We start from the raw sequence: 24315 nt of genomic DNA on the forward strand, positions 1-24315 counted from the left end.
CAGGGCAGGGCCGCTGAGATCCAGGAGGGGCAGAGCGGCTGAGACTGAGGTAGGGCAGGACCACTGAGACCCAGGCAGGGGAGGGCCACTGAGATCCAAAGTGGGCAGGGCTGCTGAGATCCAGGAGGGGCAGGACCGTGGTCCCTCCAGAGGCTCCAGGGAAGGGTCCTTCCTGCCTCTTCCAGCTTCTGGGGCTCCCGGCATCCCTGGGCTTGTGGCCACGTCCCTTCCGTGTCTGCCTTGGTTTTAACGTGGCTTCTGTCTGTGTCTGTGTCTCTTCTCTTGTAAGGTCCCCTGTCACTGGATTTAAGGCCACCCTGATCCAGGATGGGCTCTGTTTACATCCCTCATCACATCTGCAAAGACCCTGTTTCCAAATCAGGTCCCCGTCCCGGGTACCGGGAGCTAGAACAGGGACATATATTCTGGGGACACAAACTCCAGCCTTCTCGTGAGGACTCCCTCCCCCGTGGGTGAGTCCCCAAAGCCCCAGCCCATCTGCAGCCACCCGTGGACCCCCTGGCCATCCATGCCTTCGTATAAAGCCCACCTGGTTTTGGTGAAACTGTCATTTTCACATCGTCTTCAGCGTTTTCATAGACGCCAAGGTGGGGAGATCGGAGGCCAGAGAAGCAGGGCGGGGGTGGGGGGGGGGGGGGGGGGTTGGGGACGAGTCCTATCCCTTCCGATTCATCCGCTGGGACTTGAGACGAAATATTTTCCAAGCTCGGACCCGCTGGTTTAACCGCCAGCGGGTGTGGACAGGGAAACGTTTGTCTGTGAGGCCGTCAGGGGCTGTGCGGGGGAGGGGGTGCGCGGTTTCCTGCATTCGTCCGCACTGCATCCCAGCTTGGGACGTTCTGCCGGGTCTGCAGCCTTCAGTTAGAAACATTGTAGCCTCGTCGACCTCTGACGCTTGTAACTCGTCTCCGTCTCCGTGGAGTCAGCAGCAGGCGTGAAAGGTTCTAGGCTCCCGCACACGGCTGGCTGCTGGCCCGAGCCCCCACGTGCTGCGGGACCTGTAGGACCCCAGGGTCCCCCGCGATGCTTCTCTGGGACAGGACCCACCGTCACGCCCAAGGCGGCCGGGCCGTCCCCACCCGCAGCCCCGGGGACCCGCCCTTCGCACAACGCGTGTTATAACCCAGAATGAGCCACGCTCTCCCAGGCCCCCTCCCTGCACGGCCCCCAGCACTCCTCAACGCGGAGGCCGCTAACCGAAAGGGACGGTCACCGTCTTGGCGAGCCCCGGGGCGTCCCAGAGCCGTCAGCAAAGTGCCAGCAGCGGAGGTGGTTCCAGAGGCACACAGCTGCCTCCTAATTCAGCGTCTCCTGGGCGTTCACGAGCGCACAGGCAGGTGCATCTCCCGAGGCCCCTCGCGAGCTCCGGCCAGGGTGTGAGCTGTGGAAACCCCAATGCACGTTCAACCCACAACGGTGATCTTTTCGAATTCTGTGATACGTGTCTAGGGGCAGAGGCAGATTTTTTTTTTTATCAAAAAAATTTTTTTATGTTTATTTTTGGGACACACAGAGTGTGACGGGGAAGGGGCAGAGAGAGAGGGGGACACGGAATCCGAAGCAGGTTCCAGGCTCCCAGCCGTCAGCACAGAGCCTGATGCAGGGGTTGAAGTCACGAACCGTGAGATGTTGGCCTGAGCCGAACTCGGACGCTTTACCGACTGACCATCCAAGCGCCTCTAGAACGTAAACGAGACGCGGACAGGAAGCCAGGATTCTCTCCCTCACGATGGGATTCCCCTTCTGACACGGGAACGGATCCCTTCGCCAACACCCTTTCAAACACACCGAGACTCGACCACCAAATCCCCCGCGTCGGCTCTTGGCGGAGAGAATGCTCGGCACTGTGGACCGTTTCTGTGTTCTAGAACCTTCTAGACCCGCACTGCCCGCCGAGGGCATCCCTGCCCCAAGGCTCCTACGCCAGGTGCCTCCTGCGTCCCCGAATATTGCACAGCTGCCTCTACTGCTCTGTAGGACCTCCTCGCTCCCACCGTTGGCCTAGAGGGTCAACCCCATGGTCGCAAGGCCTTTCGCATTCCGGTCCCTTGTGTCGTCCACGTGCCGTGCCTCGGACGACCCCAGACACGGCGATATCCTTGGCGTTTGTCGATCCGAGGGCCGGCTGAGGAGCCCTGACCCCGACGTAGGTCCTGCCTGCCGATTCAGCAGATTCCAAATCAGACAGAGACCGCCGACCGTCTCGGGACTCACGGTCCTCTGGAAACGTCCCACTTAGCTGTGGGGTTGGGAGGGAGACATCACCGCCCCCCAGCCCCGCTCCTCAAGTAGACAGCAGGAGCCTAAGCAGTGCAGATGGCTGGGGATGAGGGGATGACGTAAGCCACTCAATGGCATGCATGTGCCAAGACCCGTATTTACAACCACGTCCGCCTGGGGACAACCCTTCCCATGACACCCAGTGATGGCCTTCTTTGCTCGTGCCGAACACCACTTTGTCCTGTGGTGTAGACGAGACAGACCCCACACGCCCCAACGTCTACGAGATCGTGAATCCTGACAGTGGGCTTGCCTCCCCCTGAATGAGAGGAGCAGACATGGGGGGGGGGCACAGAAGGTTCCAGAACAGGAAGCCCAGCACGGAGACCCTGGTTCCCCTGCGCTCCCCAGACGGACCCCGTTGGGCAAGTGTCCAGAGACCCGGGGCTGTAGAAACAGGAACCCTGAGTGGCTGATAAACGGCACAGGGCCGGCTTCACACTGGACACGTCGGGGACGCTTCCTGTCCCGAGATAACAAGGCTGCTGCTCCTTGATGGGCAGGACACGGCTGACGTGCGTCCAGATGAATCATGCGAGGTCTCCGGGCAGCACAGGCTCCTGACCAGGCCGTGTCTCTTTGTCCGTGCCCAGAGTCTGTCCTCGGGGACCCTGCTCGTCTGCTGTCATCGTCACTGCCTGTCCCCCAGGCAGGACAGCGTCCCCCGAAAGTGCTGAGACGGCCCAAGAGAGGAGCCGAGAGCTGAGGGGCCAGTAAGTGGACGTCGTCCCGTCGGTGGGGGCGGGGGGCTGCTGTCCCAGGGCAGGGGGTGCTCAGGACGGGAGGGAAGGGCGGAGACGGCTGGGAGCATCCCTGACCGAGGGCTGGTCTCTGATACAGACGGGTCTGAGACCGTGGCGCAGGTGGGGACCCAGGCTGCAGGGGTTGGCGAGGTGACACCCGGGAAGGGTGCGACTGGGGAAGCCGACCACCGAGGCCACGTCGGGAGCAGGTGCACCCAGGCCGTGACTCACAGCCGCCGGCCGTGGGCGAGCCCTCGGGTCGTCCCCGAGGTGCACGCTGACCTCTGCGATCGTCCTGCCTCGGGGCTGGAGGCTCTGGACCAAGGGGCAGACGGGGTGGCTGAGGCTTGAGGCCAACCCTGGTTCCCATCGCAGAAGACGGGCCGATCGCCTGGGAAGGGGCCAGGTGTCATCAGTGGCCGGTGGCCGGAGAGCGGGCTTACCTTGCCGAAGCCTGGGGACGGGTCCTTGGAGCCCACAGGAAAGACAGGAAGCCAGTAGCAAATGTAGGCGTCGATAGAGGGAACCCCCCTTCGTGACGGGTTAATACTCTCAGAGTGAGAACGACCCTGGGGTCCTGGGGTCACGTGGTGAAGCACCTGGTCGCTGAAAAATGCACAGACGTTTCTCTTGTTTTCTTCCTTTCTTATTTTTTATTGTTATATGTTTTTGTATCTTTTAATGTGTATTTGGGAGAGACAGAGAGACAGACGGCAAGTGGGGGAGGGGCAGAGAGAGAGGGAGACACAGACTCCGAAGCAGATCCAGGCTCCGAGCTGTTAGTGCAGAGCCTGATGCAAGGGTTGAACTCACGAACCGTGAGATCACGACCTGAGCCGAAGTCGGACGCTCAACCAACGGGGCCCCCCAGGCGCCCTTTTTATATCGTTATTTTTTAAGTTTACATCCAAGTTAGTTCACGTACACACACGGAGATTTTTCATGGAAAGTCGAGCTGAGGTTTTGTTTCAAAATCACACGGGAGGGAGGACAGGGGCGCAGGGATGTGCAGGGAACCGTTTGGGGGTGTCCTTTCGCTTGTCGGGGGCAAGACACGGTCTCACCTCCCCAGACAGCCCCCGACGGTGGACAAGAAAAACATAGCTGCAAATACCCAGGAGCTGCGTCAGATTCGGGCGGGGAGGGCGGGGGAGGTTTCTTGCAGACGCGAGGCGCGGGCGTGCAAACGGAAAGAAAGGGGATCCTGTTTGTTGCACTGAGACGTGTGTAAGAAACGGGGTGTCCGGGAGCGTTGATGGGCACGACCTTGGGGCAAAGCCACGCAAAGGGGGCAGCAACACATCCAGCTTCCGTGACTCAGGGACACGGCCTGCACGTGAACGCGGCCATTTAAGGACAAATCAGGAGTTGGCACACGGCTCGGCCGTGTTCCCAGGAGGCCCCCGGGTGCCGAGTTCAGATTCTGTCTGCTCTGTGGGATGCTCTGGGGTCACAGGGTGCATCCGACCATCCCCGGGGTCTGTCTGCAGGCTGGTCCGTCTCGAGGTGGGGGCCCACAGAGCCACACCTCTGCCTGCTGAACCCACCTCTGGACGCACCAGGAAGCCCACCAGGCTCCCCCTCCAGGGTCCTGACAGGAGCCCCCACCCTCGGACTCACAGTGCAGACCCAGGTGATGCTGAGGAGGCCCGTGAACACGCACATGGCCCCCCATCGGCCCCCTTTGCTTTCCTGGTGACTCTGCTGTACGACTCAGATCGGGCAGCCAGAACAAATACCCCTCATGGAGCAGGATCCAGAACAGACATTTATTCCTTCCTGGTCCTGGAGGCTGGGCGGCTGAGATCCAGGCAGGGCCGAAGCTGGGAGGCTGAGCTCCGGGCAGGGCTGAGGCTGGGCATCTGAGGTCAAGGCAGGGCTGAGGCTGGGGGTCTGAGATCCAGGCAGGGCTGAGGCTGGGAGTCTGAGATGCAGGAGGGGCTGGGGCTGGGAGTCTGAGATCCAGGCAGGGCTGAGGCTGGGCGGCTGAGATCCAGGCAGGGCTGAGGCTGTGAGTATGAGATCCAGGCAGGGCTGAGGCTGGGAGTCTGAGGTCCAGGCAGGGCCGAGGCTATGAGTCTGAGCTCCAGGCAGGGCCGAGGCTGTGAGTCTGAGATCCAGGCAGGGCTGAGGCTGGGCGGCTGAGATCCAGGCAGGGCTGAGGCTGTGAGTATGAGATCCAGGCAGGGCTGAGGCTGGGAGTCTGAGGTCCAGGCAGGGCCGAGGCTATGAGTCTGAGCTCCAGGCAGGGCCGAGGCTGTGAGTCTGAGATCCAGGCAGGGCTGAGGCTGGGGGTATGAGATCCAGGCAGGACCGAGGCTGGGAGGCTGAGGCTTGAGTCTGAGCTCCAGGCAGGGCCAAGGCTGGGGGTCTGAGATCCAGGCAGGTCCAAGGCTGGGAGTCTGAGATCCAGGCAGGACCGAGTCTGGGGGTTTGAAGTTCAGACAGGGCTGAGGCTGGGTGTCTGAGATCCAGGCAGGGCCGAGGCTGGGAGTCTGAGATCCAGGCAGGGCTGAGGCTGGGGGTATGAGACCCAGGCAGGGCCGAGGCTGGGAGTCTGAGGCTGGGAGTCTGAGGTCCAGGCAGGGCCGAGGCTGGGTGTCTGAGATCCAGGCAGGGCTGAGGCTGGGAGTCTGAGATCCAGGCTGGGCCGAGGTTGGGGGTCTGAGATCCAGGCTGGGCCGAGGTTGGGGGTCTGAGATCCAGGCAGGGCTGAGGCTGGGAGTCTGAGGTCCAGGCAGGGCCGAGGCTGGGAGTCTGAGGTCCAGGCAAGGCTCAGGCTGGGTGTCTGAGGTCAACACAGGGCCAAGGCTGGAGGTCTGAGATCCAGGCAGGGCTAAGGCTGTGAGTATGAGATCCAGCCAGGGCCGAGGCTGGGGGTCTGAGATCCAGGCAGGGCTGAGACTGAGGGTCTGACTTCCAGGCAGGGCCAAGACTGGGATTCTGAGGCCCCGGCAGTGCTGAAACTGGGAGGCTTAAATCCAGGCAGGGATGAGGTTGGGAGTCTGAGATCCAGGAGGGGCTGGGGCTGGGGGTCTGAGATCCAGGCAGGGCCAAGGTTGGGAGGCTGAGCTCCAGGCAGGGCCGAGGCTGGGGGGGTCTTAGGTCCAGGCAGGGCTGAAGCTGGCTCCTCCTGAGGCGTCTCTCCTCACCACGTAGACACCATGTGCCTGAGTCCTCACGTGGCCGTCCCTCTGTCTGTGTGCTGACCTCTTCTTCTCTAAGGACCCCAGTCCTGAGGGACCAGGGCCACCCAGTGACCTCATGTTCCCTTCGTCTCCTCTTTAAGGCCCAACGCCCAATACAGCCCCACTGAGGTCCTGGGGCTGAGGGTTTGAACTCGTGAATTTTAGGGGACTCTATCCAGCCCCCGAACCCCCTTTCTTGGAGAAGGGACACGTCCACCCCCAGTGTTGTCAGACCCCCTGAGGCTGAAAATGACCTCTTCCCCCTCAAAGCCTTTTCTCGTCCTTGGGCCTCAAACGGCGCTTTGGGACTTTATCGCCGGGCCCGGCTTCCCGTCTCTGTCGGCTCTGGGTTTCTCGAAGGGCCGCCCCTGGGGTTCTGTGTTCATGGGGAGCCCGACTCCGCACAGGCCCCGCCCCGAGGGCTCACTTCGCCTCGTGGCCCGGACGCGTGACTGCGCTGCCTTCCGTGCTGGTAAACGTTTCCACGATGACAGCACGCCCTCTGGGTCCTGACCCCCCAGAACCCTAAAAGGACCCCGGAGGCCCTGAGTGGCGTCGGTGGCATGGGAGGGCCACCCCCCAAACGGAAGGTGGGACGACGTGAACCGAGAGGCAGGCGAGGCCCAGGATGAGGCACAGACAGGCCCCCCTCCCCCCTCGGGCTGACCCAGGACAGGTGCGCCTTGAAGGGCACCAGAACGCGTCACCCCAAAGTTTCCCTCTTGGGCACAGGGGTGATTTGGAGGGACAGGCCACTGAGAACCAGCAGAAGCAGGAAGTCGGACGCCTAACCCACTGAGCCACCCAGGCACCCCGTAAATGGATGTTCTAATGGTGGAGATGTTTCCGTACGGGGAGAACTACACCCAGAGACGTCTCATCATGTGAGAGACTCTTATTAACAAGACAGACCTTAATGGCCATGAATTTCCTGCGTTTCCTGTTTTGCGTTTCCCCAGAGCTGTACGTCCCCATCGGAAAGTCCGGAACCCCTTTTCCCAGGCTGAATCTGACACGGCTTCTAAGCCCTGGTCATCCGTCCGTCTCCCTGAGCCGCATGTTTCTTTCTGAGACCCCGTGTGTATATGTGTAGTTAAAACTGGTGTGTCTGCTAAACTTTCATCTGTTTAATTTGCGGGCATCGGGTCCAGAACCTAAGAGGTTACCGGGAAAAGATTTTTTTTCGTCTCAGCAGCAGGAATGTGGACGTGACCAGCAAGGGCCAAGGATGCGGCCAGGAGCTCATTAGCGGTGACACCCCTGGGGGGGAGGCAGCTGGGGATCTGACCTCTGACCTGGTGTCTCCTGTGAAGGTGCAGCTTTGGGGCTGGGATATGGCGGCCGTGCTGGATCTTCTGACCTTCCTGGTCGTCCTGAAGTCGGCATGCTGTGCACAACCACGGCCGGGTAGGTAGAGGCAGGCGCCCCGGGACGGGGTGGGATTGTCACTCCCCCCCACCCCCGTGATGCCAAAGGGGACAGAAGTCCCTCCCCCAAGACCTAAAGCGTCCCCCGGCCCCGAGACCGCCCTGCTAGGGGAAGGGGTCCTTTTGCAAATCGAACTACAGGTATTTATTCGCGGGCAGAATCAGGGACCCAAGGGTGAAGATTCGATCCCGCAACACGTCCACCGGAAGGTGCCAGAGAGCATGTAGACATGTTCCCGCAGATGGCCCAGGAAAACGGGGTGCCCAGGGGCATCTGGGGGGCTCAGCCGATCAAGCGTGTGACTCTGGAGTTCAGCTCGGGTCCCCCCTGATCCCATTTCACAGATGCTGCAGATCCTGGGATTGGGTTGGAGTTGATGTTCGCACAGAGCCCGACATGGGGCTCGAACTCACGAACTGCGAGATCAGGACCTGAGTCAAAGTCGGACGCCCAACCGACTGAGCCCCCCGGGCGCCCCTTCTCTGTAGTTTTCACATGATTTTATGCATTTTTCAAATTATTGTCACTGTGGCTAATTATAAATTATTTTCTGTATTTTTCTGAAATTTTCAAATTATCGTCACGATCGCTAACTTGTCTGTATGTTTCCAATGATCTGCTGTAGTTTTCAAACTATTTTCTATGTTTTTCTTTTCTTTTTATTTTTTTAAAGGATTTTATTTTTCAGTAATCTCTACCCCCTGCACGGGGCTCGAACTCACAACCCGGAGATCAATAGTCGTACCCTCCACCCACGGAGCCAGCCGGGTGCCTCTGTATTTTTCCGTATTTTTCAAATTATGACTGTAGCCAACTCGTGTCTCTCAAATTATTTTCCGTAGTCTTCAAATTATTGCTCTGCCCAATTTGTCTGTTTTTCTGATTATTTTCTGTATTTCCCGAATTTTTATTAGTATAGCTAAGTTCACGGGCAAGAAGTGACATCCTTGTGGTTTGTTCGTTTTCTTAGTTTTTTTTTTTTCAGCTCGTTCCTTGAAGAAAAAGTTTATGCGTTTATTTCTGAGAGAGAGACAGAGCGCGAGTGGGGGAGGGGCGGAGAGAGAGGGAGAGAGAGAGAATCCCGAGCAGGCTCCGTGCTGTCAGCGCAGAGCCTGATGCAGGGGTCGAACTCACAAACTGCGGAAGTCGAGAGCCAGACGCTCAACCCGCTGAGCCCCCCACGCGCTCTGACCTTGTGGGTTTGATTCGCAACCTCCCCCCTCCCCCCGCCCCAACGACTACGAATTCTGAGCGTCCTTTTGTGGGCTTGTACAGGTCCCTGAGTTTTTCACTTTGAAATGGTCAATGTTACGTTGTGTGAATTTGCCGCGCCCGATGTTTGCAAACCGTCTCCCCTGTTCCTAGAACATGACCGGGGGCAGGGGGGGGGGCAGGTGGGGGTTCCGGCTCCTCCTAAGGATTTGTGTTTTCATTTTTGCTTTTTTAATCACAGCGCAAGACAAAATATCCCCTATTATAAACATGCAGCTGGATTCAAGGAAAAAAACGTTAACCTGGACGTACACAAGAAACGTGAGTGACCAGGAATGCACAATAGATACGCCGACTGCCTATTCCGCCACGGTGGGCCCACAGGTGAGTGTCCGGGGCTCACGCCTTATGGCTTTGCGCCCTGTGAATCCGGAATTTTCCTGTGAGACGACTCTCGCGCCCCTGGCCTGCCTCTATTTCCACCCCTGTTGCTTTTGTCCGGGAAGAAAAAAACATTTCCTGTATCCTCTTAGGCTCTTGCATAGGGATGTGCAAATTAAAATGACACACGCCAGATTATTTGGGAGAAAAGACGTACAGATTTGTTCCTATGGTAACTTTTTACATCCATGAAGGTTCAGAGGAAAGAAGGGAAACCCCAAGGAGCAGGGAGGTTTGGTACCAGTTTTTTAAGAGGGTGAGGAATTCTGAGTGAGAGGTGGGTTGTCAGAGGAATGGGCACTTTGGCTTCTGGGGCCAATAAGTTGTGGGGACGGGAGTGGGCAATAAGCCACAAGCCTAATGGCAGATATGGGTTATTTTAGTGAGGTCTGTGTATACAGTGTCTTCTCGGTGCTGGCTCTCCACATCAGGCGGGAAGGGTCACTGCCCTCGTCTTGGCCCAGGAGAAGGTGGGGGCGGGTCATGCCACCTTTGACACCTTTGGGGACATTTGCACCCTGCCTTCGTATAGTGGACATAAAACTTACACACTAAATCCCGCGTATGAGGGAGAATATAATAGTGGTCTTTTCTGCACCTGCCTTTGCTTTGATTTCTCCCCTTCCGTGAGGGGGAGGGGAAAAGACAGGGATTTGTCCCTTACGTGCCTCCCACCCCCTTCACGTTAGAACAGTCCCGTCTGGATTCCGTCCCTGTCTTTGGTCTCTGTTCGTTCACTCATCGTATACTTGACATGCTTCCTCAGTTTCATTCTAAGGAGGTTGGGCAAGGAAAATTAGCCATTACACTCTTAGGTTCTGTCTCCGAGGGCTGTGAATTAACCTGATGAAGGATTATGATGAAGAGGTGAAGAGGCGAGAGGAAATGTATTTCTGTGCATATGGAGTTTACAAAAAGAGTAGCCCAATGAATAGGTAAAGTTAGGGCCTTGTATACCTAACTGGTAGGGAAAAGGGAAGAGAAGCGCGCCTGTGTGGCTCAGTCAGTCAAACATCAGACTTCAGCTCAGGTCATGATCTCTCTCTCTGCCCCTTCCCCGCTCGCCTGCACTCTCTCTCTCTCTCTCTCTCTCTCTCTCTCTCTCTCTCAAAAATAAACATTTTTTAAAAAGTTATGAACTTGAAAAAAAAAGTAATAAAATAAATGTCAAGGTTATTAAATAAATATAAAAATTCATGATTATGAAAAATATAGATAAATAAAAAACTGTGTTGGTCATTTCTGTGCATTTCATAGCATTCTTCTGATGGCTTGAAAAAAATTTTTTTTTAATTTTAACTGTTTGCTGTGGTGCAGGAAAGCCACTGATGTTATGGGCTCTGTGTCCACAGGTCCTTACCCTCTTTTATAAATTCAGTGTGTTCGGGAAAGCATCCGGTTCTCCGAATTTTGTCCTGTTTAGAAAGAATGCTAATGTGGCTCTTTCCTCTAGAACCGTGTGGACTTTCTGTTTCCGTTTCAATTTTCATTGTGAATTCAAGAAAACAGTTCAAAAATTCAGTGTTTCTGTACTTACAATAGTGGCCGTTGATGTAAAAAAGAAAAGAAAAAGGCAAAAAAGAAAAGGAAAGAAAAGAAAAGAAAAAATAAAAGAAGAAAAGAAAAGAAATGAAAAGAAAGAAAAGAGAAAAGAAAAAAAATGAAAAGAAAAGAAAGAAAAGAGAAAAGAAGAAAAGAAAGGAAAGGAAAAGAAATGAAAGGAAAGAGAAAAAGAAAAGAAATGAAAAGAAAAGAAAAGAGAAGAGAAAAGAAAAGAAGAAAAGAAAAGAAATGAGAGAAAAAAGAAAAGAGAAGAGAAAAGAAAAGAAAAAAGAAAAGAAACAAGAAAAGAGACAAAGGTCTCTTGTCAGGTCAAAGAGATTCCCTTAAATTCTTGCTGATGTAAGCTTTTTTCACCCACAGAATTTGCACCTTCTTGAACACTTGTTTTGGGACCTCAGCTGAGATGATCAGGTTTTCCCCTCCCCATCCCCCTGGTCGGCCTCACTAATACACACCGTGCACAAGCTTAGTACAATTTTTAAATTTTTTTTAAGTTTATTTATTTATTTTGAGAGAGAGAGAACAAGCAGGGGAGGGTCAGAGAGAGGGAGAAAACCGACTTCGCCACCCAGGCGCCTCCGAGCTTAGTACAATTTTTTTTTTTTTTAAACTTGAATTCCGGGGCGCCTGGGCGGCTCAGTCGGTTAAGCGTCTGACTTCGGCTCAGGTCACCATCTCACGGTTCATGGGTTCGAGCCCCACATCGGGTTCTGTGCTGACAGCTCGGAGCCTGGAGCCTGCTTTGGATTCTGTGTCTCCCTCTCTCTCTGCCCCTCCCCTGCTCACGCTCTCTCTGTCTCTCAAAAATAAATAAATGTAAAAAAAAAGACACCACGTTGAATTCAGTATATGAGCCTGGCGTTTGGCGTTTTATCCTTTTTTATAGTTTTTAAGGTTTTATTTTTAAGTAAATCTCTACACCCAACGCGGGGCTTGAACTCACAACCCTGAGATCAAGAGTCACACCCTCTTCGGACTGGGCCCGCCAGACGTCCCACATTTTTAAAATTCTTTCGATGAAATTGGTTCCTTTCGGAATATCCTGTGGGTGGTCTTGGATCCGAGCCGTGCCAGCAACGGAAAGTCGAGTCTGGCTGTGTTTTCTTAAAAGCCCCCGTTTGTGCGAGTGTGTATTTTGTGGTTCATTCCCTTCCGTGTGGTCTGCACAAATCTGAGGGTTTTCTCCTGCAGGAAAAAGAAAAAAAAAAAAAACCACCTCGTTCTTTTGCAGAAAGAGGTTGCAATGCTTTCAAGTAGCTGGCAGCTTCCTCCTTCCCGCTGGTTTGAAAGGGAATGTTCCAGAAGGAGACCCTCGCTGAGCCGCCTCCTGGGGCCACCTTTATCTTAAACCGCCTCATGTGTCAGTCCTGTCCTCTCCCAAGGCTTTAGTAGGAAACAGCTCATTCCGTTTTTTGGGGTTTTTTTTAATAGTCCTGTTTTGTTTTTAGTTGGGAGCTGGGGGCTTTTCTGCAGACTCAGAAAACGCGGCCGCAGAATTGCACAATTTCTCCCTGGGATCTGGGGTTTTCCGTGAGGCCCAGCAGGCAGCGATCGGAGGGCATTCCTGAACTTGGGGGTGTTTTATTCCTTCCTTGGCAGCCCCCCTCTTGCAAGCCGGATGGGAGGGCGGATTGGGGTTCCCTGCAGCCTGGGGATCTCCAGCCGCTCCCCCCGGGAGAGGAGAACTTCCTGCACCCGGTTCGGCACACGCGGGAGCTAACGGTGGTCCGCGTTTCCTAGGTTTTGAACTTGAGGAGGAAATGTGCGTGCGTGTAATGATTTCCCTCCTGGCCACACTCCACCGGCTCACAGCCACGTGGGCAGAGTCCACCCGCTGGGCCGCCCTGCACCCCTGGAATCCGGGGTTTGACAAACAGGATGCGGCCCGTGCTGACTTTTCTCGTCGCACGTGGTCTGGTTTTCCTCTGGAGCTTTTTTTAATCTCGTGTCCTCAGTGCGCTCTGTGTTTGGCACTTGAGGCCGCCTTGGGCTGGCTGCTGTCGGCCTCCCCGCGGGCCCGCGCCGCCCTGGCCCCTTTTTCTAGTTCCGCGTTTCATCCCGGTCCACGTAGGAGCCGTCGGGAGAGACGCCACGGTCCCGGGGGGAAAGACGATGATGAGAAATGAACAGTGCCATTCGCCCATGAAGCAGAACACAGCGGGGTACCTGCAACAATGTGCATGAACTTGGCAAAAATGTTGCCGGGTGACGGAAGCCGCCGGACACAAAAGGCTACATTGTGCCTCATCCCAGTTGCACCCAGGCCTGGCGTGGGGGGTGGGGGGACTCCCCTCATTTAAGGAAAAGCAAACAGGCCCAAAATCAGGCGTCTGGGAAATGCTAAGTCTACAGACAGACAGAGGGTGCAGAGCCTCAAAGTCAGGCTGAGAAGTGGGAACACTTTCTATTGGTGCCGATGTGCAGAAACACTTTTCCTCTACACTCTTAAATGATGTCCACGGGGCTGTGCAAATTAGACTGACAAAAGACAGATTAAGCGAGGCAGGTTTTACATGGTGTTAAAATTCTCAGTGCCATGAGGTGGGGGGGGGCTTCATAGAAAGAAGAAAACGGACCCAATGCAGCAGTTAGACTTGGGAGTTTGTATACTATTTTCTTCACACACAGCAGTAAATCGTGCAGATGTGACAAGAGACGGGAAAAGAGGTTTGAGGCGGCTGAAGGCAGCACACTGGGGGAAGATACGTGTTTGAAGGAAAGTATGCGTGGAAGTAGGGACGTCGTTGGTGTTAATCAGGTCCTGGCCGTTATGGGCCAGATGTGAGCTCTTTGGATTATGGCAGAGAGGGCGGTGTCCCCATGCGTCTGATTTCGCGGGACCTCTGAGCTGGTTCTTATAGGCGAGGGCGGGGTTTCCCGGAGGTCGTGGGTCAGGGTGTGCTCTGTCCCTGCTGACGGTAATTCTTTGGGGAAAGAAATGCAGGCTGGGTGTCGTTCCCGTGACATCTGTGCTGTAGGTTCGATGTCATCCGGGCGCTGGCGGGGCGTCGGGAGTGCTCTCGGCGTTCAGGTGCCCTGGGCCCTTCCCGCCGGGAGCCCCGGGGCAGGGGCGCCTGCAGACAAGGCAATGCGGCCTTTGCAGGTGACGGAGGACCACACCTACGTCTGCACCTTCCCCAACTCGGTGCTGCACAGGGGGGCCAACCTGACCGTGAAGGTCACTTGCGACGGGGACGTGTTCCTCCAAGCCCTGACTTTTGCTAACCCAGGTGAGGTCCCCGTCAGCTGCGGTCGCGTGGTTCCCGGCCCGCCCGCGGGGCACCGACGGATTTCGGGCCGTGTCTCCCCAGGCAGGGAAGGTTCCGGAGCCGTGAACTTCTCCTGCCTCATTTACAACGTGCGCTTCATGAACTGTAGCTGGGCGCCCGGCCCGGCCGCCCCGGCCGACGTCCAGTATCGACTGTTCTCCTGGGCGTCCAGGTGACCGGGAGCCCTCGCTGCGCCCGGGACCCGCGCGGCGGTCCTCACGTCAAGTGCTCAGCCTTTGGTTCAGAGCCCCAGGGTGGAGGGGGGCGTCTCCCCGAAAGGTCCCAAAGTCACCCAGCAAAGCGCCCATCGGCCAGGCCCCTGGGGGGGGGGGGCGGAGAACCGGGCAACTTTGCCGCCTCCTGGCCCCAGCGTGCAGCCCCCCTTCCCGACCTAGGGACGAGGACATCCCCCATTTGGACACTGAATGCTTCGCAGAAGGGGTTGTAACCCCCTCGCTCTGCAAAGGGCGGGCCCCTGCCCGTGCCTGCCGCGTGCCGGCCGGTCGCCTGGGACGCACATCGCGTTCTGGTTTTACGCTCATTCGGGGGACGGGACTGTCCCCTGTCATCAGAGGGTTCTCTGGGTTGCAGGGGGGGGGTGGCTGGCAATGGCTGCCCACGAGGACTCACAGGCGGGCCTGCCCTCGCCCCCCTGGCACGTGACAGGCATGAGGCCGAGGCGGAATGCGTCCATTACATCCTCGGCCCCACGGGGACCCGCGTGGGCTGCCATTTCGACCAACTGGGCGAACCCCAGAGGACGGACAATTACTTCTTCTTGGTGAACGGCACCAGCAGGGAAACGGCGATCCCGTTTTTGGATTTCACTCCATTTAAGGCCGTTCAAATCGGTAAGTCGCGGCCTCCCTCGCCCTGCGTTCGGCTCGCCGTCCAAGGTGACCGGTGTCTGGCTGCCCCCGGGGGTGGGGGGGATGCTTCTCTAATACGTGTATTTCTTCCAAGAGGCGCATCACAGCCTTCTTGTGCGTGGGAATACAAAACAAGAAAAAAAACTTCTCCTCTACACTCTTAGGTTCTGTAGCGAGGATTGCAAATTAAACTGACAAGCACTCTATTAGCGGGAGAAAAGCATACTAATTTAATTTTAATTCTTACATGCCTGGAGGGGGGACTTCATAGAAAAGAAATGGTCGAGGGCGCCTGGGTGGCTCAGTGAGTTAAGTGTCCGACTCTTGGTTTTGGCTCAGGTCATGATCTCACGGTTCGTGAGTTCGAACCGCGGGTCAGGCTCTGTGCTGACAGTGCAGAGCCTGCTTGGGATTCTGTCTCCATCTGTCTCTGCACCCCCAGCCCCCACACTTGCTGTCTGCCTCTGTCTCCAAATAAATAAACTTAAAACAAAAGACAACAAATGGGCTAAACACGAAACACTTTGTCGTGTTTCGCTGCCGTAGAGAAGTACGATCCACCCAGGAACATCACCATCACCTACAACCGGTCGCACCACATCATCCGGTGGGAACATCCCGAGATCCGATTCGACCTTTCGAGTCACATGCTGTATTACGAGCTGGACATCCAAACGCCGGTAAGAACCCACGCGTCCGTGAACGACCCACACAGCGCGTGCTGTCCCGTTTGCCCCTGGGGCGTGAAGCGCGCAGATTCATTTTTGGTCTTAAAAAGGAACCTCTATGGAGGCACCTGGGTGGCTCAGCGGGTTAAGCCTCGGCTCTTGCGTTCGGCTCAGGTCAGGATCTCATAGTTTGTGAGTCCGAGCCCTGCATCAGGCTCTGCGCTGACAGCACGGAGCCTGCTGGGGGCTCTCTCTCCGTCAGTCTCTGCCCCTCCCCTGCTGTCTCTCTCTCTGTCTCTCTCTCAAAACAGACATACTTAAGAAAATTGTTTATGAAATTTTTTTTTCAAGTAATCTCCATGCACAACATAGGATTTGGTCCCGGGCACCCCAGACCCCAGGACCTTTGCACAGACTGCTGCCTGTGCCCACAGGCTCTGCCTCTGTCCCCAAGTGTGAGGTCCTTCTCTGTCTCCACACTGAATGAATGAATGAATGAATGTTGGGAATATCCGTGCACGGCCCCCACACGCCACAAGAGCGCCTCTCCTGCCCACGGGACCCGCCACAAGGCGTGATCTGCTGTCCGCGATCTGTCCCCGGGTGTCCACATGTCCACGTTCCCGAGGCTGGCGCCAGCCGCTGGCCCTGTCCCACAGCCCGCAGCGCCCTTTACGGCACGGTCCGGTGCTCTCCTCAAAGGCGTGGAGGGGTCCCCAGGCCCAGCCGGGTGTGGACCCCTCACCTGTCGGCACCTTTCCAAACGGAAGTTAGGCGGTGTCCCTTCTGTCCTGAAAACCCTCCCAAGAGGCCAGGTTTGGGTCTTGGATTCGGGTTCGTACCCTGGACGTGGCCGCCAAGAGTGTGCAGCTTCCGCCCTGCCCGCTGGCATCCTGGTCCCCAGGGCTCCTGTGCGTGACCTCACACGGGTGACCTCGCACTGGTTCCTCACGGGTAACCTCAGGCAGGTGATAACACAGGTGACTGTAGACAGGGGACCTCACCCAGAGTGGGCCGCGGGCCTCTGACGTGGTTAGTCCACGCCGGACATCTGAACGTTCGGACAAGATGCGACCGTCGGAGCCGCCTTCTCGTCCCTCACACCGTCCCCAGGACAAATTCACCAGCCAGCGGTAGAGTCACAGCGACGGAACTCGATGTTGAAGTTTCTCTACCCTCTTAAGTGCTGTCCCTGAGGGCTGCAAATTAAACAAAAGGCAGGGGCGTCCGGGTGGCTCAGTTGGTTGAGCGTCCCACCTCGCTTCCCTGGAGAAGGAATTTCTGATACGTTCACTGTCCTTCCCGGAACTGAGGTGTCCCCACAGAGGGGTCGTACGGACCCTCATTCCCGGTCTTTTCTCTTTAGCAGGTAAGGAAGCTCTGACAAGGCTGCCTCATCCCGGTCCAGGAGGTCCAGGCAGGTTCCCACACTTGCACACGGTGCAGAAAACGCAGACACTGACCATTTTTCCTTTCTTACAGGCGAGCTCCCCAGAAACAAACCGTGTGAGTATCTCGTCCTTTCTCTGTGACTTATGTGCGCAGGCCCGGAAAGCGGGGGGAGCGGGGGGAGACCCGGTTCCATGTTCACTGACCATCTGGGCCGTGGGGTCCCAACCAGCCCCGTAGCGGCCCTCAGGGTTTCACTCTCGCGTTGGGACGCTGTATTTCTCCGCTGCCCCTGACTCAGCTCAGGTCGCCCGCGGACGGGGAAACGTCCTTCCAGACGATCTCCTTGGGGCCGATGCAGTTCACACGTTGTAGTGAGTGTAACAGCGGCCGGAAAAGCTTGTGTCCCCCCAGAACCCTGCACTGGGGTCATATTTGGAATCAGGGTCTTTGCAGATGTCAGTAACTGAAGGATCGGAGATGAGCCCATCCTGGGTCAGGGGGGCCCGAAATGCAATGACACTGTCCTTACGACACAAAGAGGAGACACAGAGACAGAGGAGAAGCCACATGAAGGAGGAGGCAGAGACGGGAGGGACGCGGCCACGAGCCCAGGGGCGCCTGGAGCCCCAGAAGCTGGAAGAGGCAGGAAGGACCCTCCCCCGGAGCCTCTGGAGGGGGCACAGCCCTGCCTGGATCTCAGCGGCTCTGCCCTGCCTGGATCTCAGGGGTCCTGCCCCTCCTGGATCTCAGCGGCCCTGCCCTGCCTGGATCTCAGTGGCCCTCCCCTGCTTGGATCTCAGTGACCCTTCCCTGGGTGGATGTCAGTGGTCCTGACCCTCCTGGGTCTCAGTGGTCCTGCCCCCCCTGGATCTCAGTGGTCCTGCCCTTCCTGGATGTCAGCAGCCCTGCCCTGCCTGGATCTCAGGGGTCTTACCCTGCCTGGATCTCTACGACCTTGTCCCTCCTGGATCTCAGGGGCCCTGCCCCGCCTGGATCTCAGTGGCCCTGCCCTGCCTGGATCTCAGCAGCCCTGCCCTGCCTGGATCTCAGGGGTCTTACCCTGCCTGGATCTCTACGACCTTGTCCCTCCTGGATCTCAGCGGCCCTGCCCCTCCTGGGTCTCAATGTTCATACCCCACATAGATCTCAGGGGTCCTGCCCTGCCTGGATCTCAGTGGCCCTGCCCTGCCTCGATCTCAGGGGCCCTGCCCTGCCTCGATCTCAGTGGCCCTTCCCTGCCTGGATCTCAGGGGTCCCACCCCTCCTGGATCTCAGCGGCCCTTCCCTGCCTGGATCTCAGTGGCCCTGCCCTGCATGGATCTCAGCAGCCCTGCCCTGCCTGGGTCTCAGCCGCCCTGCCCCTCCTGGATCTCAGTGGCCCTTCCCTGCCTGGATCTCAGGGGTCCTGCTCCTCCTGGATTTCAGTGACCTTGCCCTGACTGGATCTCAGTGGCCCTGCCCTGCCTGGATCTCAGCGGCCCTGCCCCTCCTGGATCTCAATGGCCCTGCCCTGGCTGGATCTCAGTGGCCCTTCCCTGCCTGGATCTCAGGGGTCCTGCTCCTCCTGGATTTCAGTGACCTTGCCCTGACTGGATCTCAGGTGCCCTGCCCTGCCTGGATCTCAGGGGCCCTGCCCCTCCTGGATCTCAGTGGCCCTCCCCTGCCTGGATCTCAGTGGCCCTGCCCTGCCTGGATCTCAGCAGCCCTGCCCTGCCTGGATCTCAGTGGCCCTTCCCTGCCTGGATCTCAGGGGTCCTGCCCTGTCTGGATCTCAGAGGTCCTTTCCTGCCTGGATCTCAGCGGCCCTGTCCCTCCTGTATCTCAGCCGTCCTGCTCCTCCTGGATCTCACTGGTCCTGCCCTGCTTGGATCTCAGGGGCCCTTCCCCTCCTGGATCTCAGCGGTCCTCCCCTTCCTGGATCTCAGTGCTCCTGCCCCCCCCCACCCTGGGTCTCAGGGGTCCTGCCCTGCCTGTGTCCCAGTGGCCCTTCCCTGCCTGGGTCTCAGGGGTCCTGCCCTGCCTGGATCTCAGTGGTCCTGCCCCTCCTGTATCTCAGCCGTCCTGCTCCTCCTGGATCTCAGTGGTCCTGCCCTGCCTGGATCAGCAGCCCTGCCCTGCCTGGATCTCAGTGGCCCTACCCTTCCTGGATCTCAGTGGCCCTACCCTTCCTGGATCTCAGAGGCCCTGCCCTGCCTGGATCTCAGTGGCCCTTCCGTGCCTGGATCTCAACGTCCCTGCCCTGCCTGGATCTCAGTGGCCCTGCCCTGTCTGGATCTCAGAGGTCCTTTCCTGCCTGGATCTCAGCGACCCTTTCCTGCCTGGATCTCAGTGGCCCTGCCCTGCCTGGATCTCAGCGACCCTTCCCTGCATGGATCTCAGCAGCCCTGCCCGGCCTGGAAATCAGCGGCTCTGTCCCTCTGGGACGTCAGACTTCTGGTGTCCAGAGCTGGGGAAGGATGCCGTCTGTGGTCTTAAGCCACGGGGTGTGTGGTCATTGGTCAGTGTTGCCCTCAGATGCTGACATGAGCGCCCCCCCATCCTCTCAAGGGCAGCAGCGACCCCCATCCCGCAGATGGTCTCCCATCCATCACCCGGCTTCCCGTGGGCCTCACGTGCTCCCGGGTGACACCCACCCTGCTAGCCAGATGCTGCCCCACGGACCACACCTGCAGTGCCCGGGACCAGGCTGAGGGTCCCGTGCAGTCTCAAGGCGCCCCTGGGGGCCAGCCTCGGGCGCCAGGTGTCCCGTCTGGGACCCCTCGCCGCTCAGACGCCAGCTGAGATCCAGGGCACCACAGGCATTGGCCAGGCGGTGTGTGTGGCTCCCGCTGCCTGGGGGGGGGGCTCTCCTTGCGGGCGGGGGGATCCCTGCTGCCGCCCTCAGCGTCCGTGCGGGTGGGCGGCCGGGAGCAGGGCGCCTGCAGAGCCCAGAAAGAACAGCGGCGTGTTTCAGCCGCGTGCCCGGGACATCAAGTGCGTTCCCCGCGCAGAGGGCCGTCCACATGGTGCCCTGGGGCTCAGGGCTGTGCACTCTCGGGTCCCTGTGGCGCCAGGGAAAGGCAGGTGGGGACAGCGGACGCCTCCCGGCCAGCGGCTCACATTCAGAGCCCGGCTGTGCCTCCAGAAGGCGAACGGGCCGACGGGGCTCCACGGGGTCGGTGCGGAATCACCGCGGGCCGCGTCCCGAGGGCGCGAGGTCTCTGCCCGAGGTGTGGGTGCAGCTCAGAGAGCTGTGGGCGCCAGGCGTGAAGCGGGGTCAACCTCCCCGGCGGGAGGAGGCGGGGCCTTACCTCCCCGGCTTTGGCGGAGCGAGACTGACCAGACGGACGTGCGGAGTTGCGCCCGGACGCACGGAGTTGCGCCCGGACGCACGGGTGTCCCCGCGCGGGGTGTGCGGCCTGGTCCCTGCACGGACCCCAGACCTCAGAGCCCAGGGGACCCCCCCCCCCCCCGCCGCCCCCGGCCTGCTCCCCGACGACCCTTCAGCAACGCCCCTCACGCACAGTCCCCTCCCGTCTCCAAGGTTTTCCAGAGGGGGCAGGACCCGAACGTGTACCTGATGCCCAGTTCCGCCACCAGAGCCAAGAGCGCCTTCCGGGTGAGGGTGCGTTACATGTACAACCACCTGTGGAGCGAGTGGAGCCCCACGCGGCGGTTCGGTGAGTGGCCGAGGCCCCCCGCGCCGCGCAGGGACCCTTCGTTGGGGCCCCGGCTTGGCGTCCTCTGCCGTCTCGTCTCGGCACCGCTGCCGTGGGACCCAGGCCGCCCTGAGCGCATCTCGAGCCGTCACTGCCCTCTCACCTGTGACCCTCTTCCCATCAGGTCCCGTTCACGGGTCTCCGGGGCACCACGTGGGCCTCTTTGGGGGTCCGGACACCCCGCAGCACCCTCTCCCGGGTCCCTAGGGGCCCCCTAGGAGGCCGTCCCCCTAGACTCAGCCACCTGAGCGAACCAACCTGCCCAGAGGGACACGGGGAACCCCACGAGGCCAGGGTCTGCCTAAATGGCCCCCTCCAGGGGTCCCGCAGGACTGTTCTGGGGGCGTGAGCCCAAAGTACGCACCAGCTGGATGCCCATGCGCTCTGCAGGCTGGCAGCCCCACCCCCCCCCCCCACCCCGGAAGCGCCTGCTGTGTGCAAAGCTGACCACCTGCTTCTCTTCCCCGCCAGGCCTCCCGGAGCAGGATTTCAGCGGCGCCCTGGTGGGGCCCGTGGTGGGGACGGCGGCTTTGTCCGCGCTCGTCCTCATGTTCCTCTGCAAACGGTAAGCGCCCCGCCCCCCCACCCCGGACTTTGCAGAAGGCCACGCGGCGCTGGCCCGGGAGCCTGGGGAGTGGCCAGGGACCGCGAATCCAGAGACCGCGAACCCAGAGACCGCGAATCCAGATACTGGAGTGGAGTCGAAGTTGCTTAAGGCTGGGGAGGGGCGGGGGTCTCCTGCTGTCTCCGCCGCTGTCAGCGGCCCCACAGCCACACTGGGATGTCGGAAGGACCCTCCCGTCCCACGAACCGCTAGACTGCGCGCTTCCAGGGGGTCCCAGCCAGAGTCCTCCGGGTCCAGATGCTGCGCTCCGCGGTCGCCAAGGGGACAAAGCACCATTCGGGACGTCCCGTCCCCGTGTCCACGGCTGGGGACTTGCTCACAGGGTCCCCGGTTAGGGAACCCTTCCTGGGGCCTCAATTAGGACGGTCCTCTCGCGGCGGGGAGGGGCAGTGAGCCTCCGGGGCGGGGGGGGGGGGGGTGCAGCAGGCGGGTAACGACGCGTGCGCAGCTCTGGACAAGCCCAGGAGCAGGGGAGTCTCCAGGAGACCCCGGGGCTATGGGCGGGTCGATGGGGGCGGGTCGTTCTGCCTCCCCGCGTGCTCCCCAGGACCCTCTGATACTCAAGGACCAAAATCAAAGCCCTGGGGCCTCTTGGGGACCTGGAGACTCCGGGTGTCCTTATACACTTTGTGGTGCTTTAAAAGGCCCGGGGTGGGGAGGGTGGGGGGGGGGGGGGCACTTGGAGAGGATCTGAGGAGTCCTGCGCGCGTCTTCGCTGGTCCGGCAGGTGCACACCAGGCCTGGCGGGTGTCCGTGGGCGCTGCGTTTCTCCAGGAAGGGACGCGCAGAGGCCGTGGGGCCCTTCACGGTGTACGTCTCCCCGCCAGGTTCTCCGTGAGGCGCAAGATGTTCCCTCCCATCCCGCAGGTGAAGAAGGAAATCGCCAAGGCCCTCATGCCCACACCGGGGGTGAGTGACCCCTCCGTCTACACTCAGGAGGTGGGCGCGTCCCCTCCCGGCTGCCAGCGCCGTGTGAGGTCCCGGGAGTGGGGGCGGGCGTGTCTCTGGCGGTGGGGGCAGTCCGGGGGTGCGCTGTCGGTGGGCGGGGGGTCAGCGGAGGGGCCACGACCCTCCAGCACCCGAGGCCGTGCGCGTCGGCGCTCACCACGAAAGCCGAAATGCTGGGCATTAGAGACGCACGGCCGTCCGCCACCACAGTCCCTGGGAGCAGGCGTGTGGCTCGTTTCCCTGCCGCAGATCCGGGGCTGGTCCTTCGGTGCTGGTGGTTCCCCTCCTCGGGGGGAGCTTGTGGGCGCCGGCAACCGCCCCCCCCCATTACCACACCTCCCGTCACAGGAGCAAAGACCCTACTTCCTGATCCAGCCGCCTTCGCGTCCTCATGCGTCAGCCCAAGCGCTCCCCCTGAGGAGGCGGTCGGACACCCCCAAAACGCCCCGTCGGGGCGCCACCCCGCGGCTTCCACGACCCAGGCTGCCCTCGCGGGGTGCTTAGGGTCCACGGAGAAACTTGGGGCGAGGCTACGGGGCTTGCAGTGCGCTCAAGTTTCCAGCTCAGGTTTCCAGCGTGCTCCCTCCAGAGGCTCCAGGGCAGGGTCACTCCCTGTCCCTTAAATTGGGGGGGGGGGGGGCTCCCTGAGGCCCCCGGCGGCCCCCAGCGTCCAGGCTGGACGGAGCCTGATCTCACAGGGGGACTGTGTCACCTGGTGGCAGCCGGGGCCACGGCAGCCTGCGGGGTCCCCGAGGGGCGCCCGGGGCAGGCAGGGGGGGACTTTAGGGGGCCTCCCATGGTGTCGCCGGGCAAAAGGGAGGGCTTCCTGGGTGTCCGCTGGGGTGAGCGTCACAGGGACGCATTATTTCCATTTATGACAGGTTTGTGGAAACCTAAGTCACACGCCCCCCCCCCCACCGCCCCTGTCACCTATTCCAAAGGCCCAAGGCAGGGGCGTTGTGCCCCCCACCAGCTGCGTCTGGTTCCAGAGCATTCTCATGACCCCCAAAGGAGAGCTTGTCCGCATTAAGCATCACCTCCATCGGATTCCAGGTCCCCCCGACCCTGTGGGCGCTCACGTCCACCTCGTGTGGCCGGATTTCCCTGTTTCGGGGGTTTTGTACCCTTGGGGTCTCGCCCCGAGGTCCTGTGTGTCCCGCTTCTGTCCCTGAGCATCGTGTCCTTTTCGCAGCCGAGCAATAGTCCCCCCCCCCCACCCCGCCCTGTTTGCACCTGCCGGCCTCGGGGCGTGGGAGGGTTCGGGGGTGTCGACCCTTGCCTTCTCTCTCTCTCTCAGGTCGCCTGGGACGAGGGCCACCCCCCGCCGGGCCCCCAGGACCCCGAGGACGTGGTCACGCTGGAGGCAACGTGCTGACGGGCACGGGGACGAGGGGAGGTGGTGCGTTCCTCTTGCGACCACTTCTGGCACCGTGTGGTGTTCGCAAACTAGCAGATAAATAAAATAACGAGAGAACATAACATAAGAGAAGGAAAATAACAAGAGAAAACGTAATAGGGTGAAATAAAATCATACAGGGCAAAAAAAGAAATGAAATGACAAGACAAAAGGTAAGAATAAGAGAATAGCAGGTGGGGAAACGCCGAGCGTCCAATGGCAAACGAGCCTCCCGGCTTCTCGGGTTTTGCAAAGTGCCGGCGTAAACGCGGGTCCTCGTGCTGGCGAACCGGGGTTGCTCACGCGTCCTTCGAGACGCGCCCGGCCCGCCGTCCACACGCGGTGCGCGGCGAAGCTGCGGGGGCGTCATCGGGGGCCGTGGATGCGCGCCAGCAGCCGGGCCCGGGGTCGCCCACGCCAGGCCCTCGGGTCTCCGGACGCGGACGTGCGCCCACACGCGTCAGCCCAGGGCTCCGGGCTCAGGGCGAGGTGAGCAGGGTCCCGGCCGCACCCACGCAGACCGACGCCACAGACGCGTCAGCGTCAGTCCGCGTTTCACAAGAGCCCCGGGCCT

General features: G+C 59.5%; 1 protein-coding gene across 2 annotated transcripts; it reads left to right on the plus strand.

The window, feature by feature from the left end:
* Nucleotides 1-119: 119 nt before the first annotated feature.
* LOC122212666 (granulocyte-macrophage colony-stimulating factor receptor subunit alpha-like) lies at nucleotides 120-23995 on the plus strand. 2 transcript variants are annotated; one of them, XM_042926609.1, is made up of 13 exons: nucleotides 120-473; nucleotides 2895-3014; nucleotides 7546-7639; nucleotides 9114-9256; nucleotides 13980-14106; nucleotides 14188-14317; nucleotides 14812-14996; nucleotides 15561-15694; nucleotides 17165-17188; nucleotides 20598-20733; nucleotides 21244-21337; nucleotides 22225-22336; nucleotides 23643-23995. In XM_042926609.1, exons 3-13 carry the CDS (start codon nucleotides 7567-7569, stop codon nucleotides 23718-23720), a joined length of 1236 nt encoding a protein of 411 aa, XP_042782543.1. In that variant the 5' UTR covers nucleotides 120-473; nucleotides 2895-3014; nucleotides 7546-7566; the 3' UTR covers nucleotides 23721-23995. The 2 variants fall into 2 exon arrangements, with proteins under 2 accessions (XP_042782543.1, XP_042782544.1); XM_042926610.1 differs by lacking the exon at nucleotides 120-473 and having other exon boundaries at nucleotides 1619-3014; nucleotides 22225-22306; nucleotides 23643-23988.
* The last annotated feature ends 320 nt before the right edge of the window (nucleotides 23996-24315 follow it).

Source organism: Panthera leo, chromosome Y (genome assembly GCF_018350215.1).
Source record: "Panthera leo isolate Ple1 chromosome Y, P.leo_Ple1_pat1.1, whole genome shotgun sequence".
NCBI classification, from domain to species: domain Eukaryota; kingdom Metazoa; phylum Chordata; class Mammalia; order Carnivora; family Felidae; genus Panthera; species Panthera leo.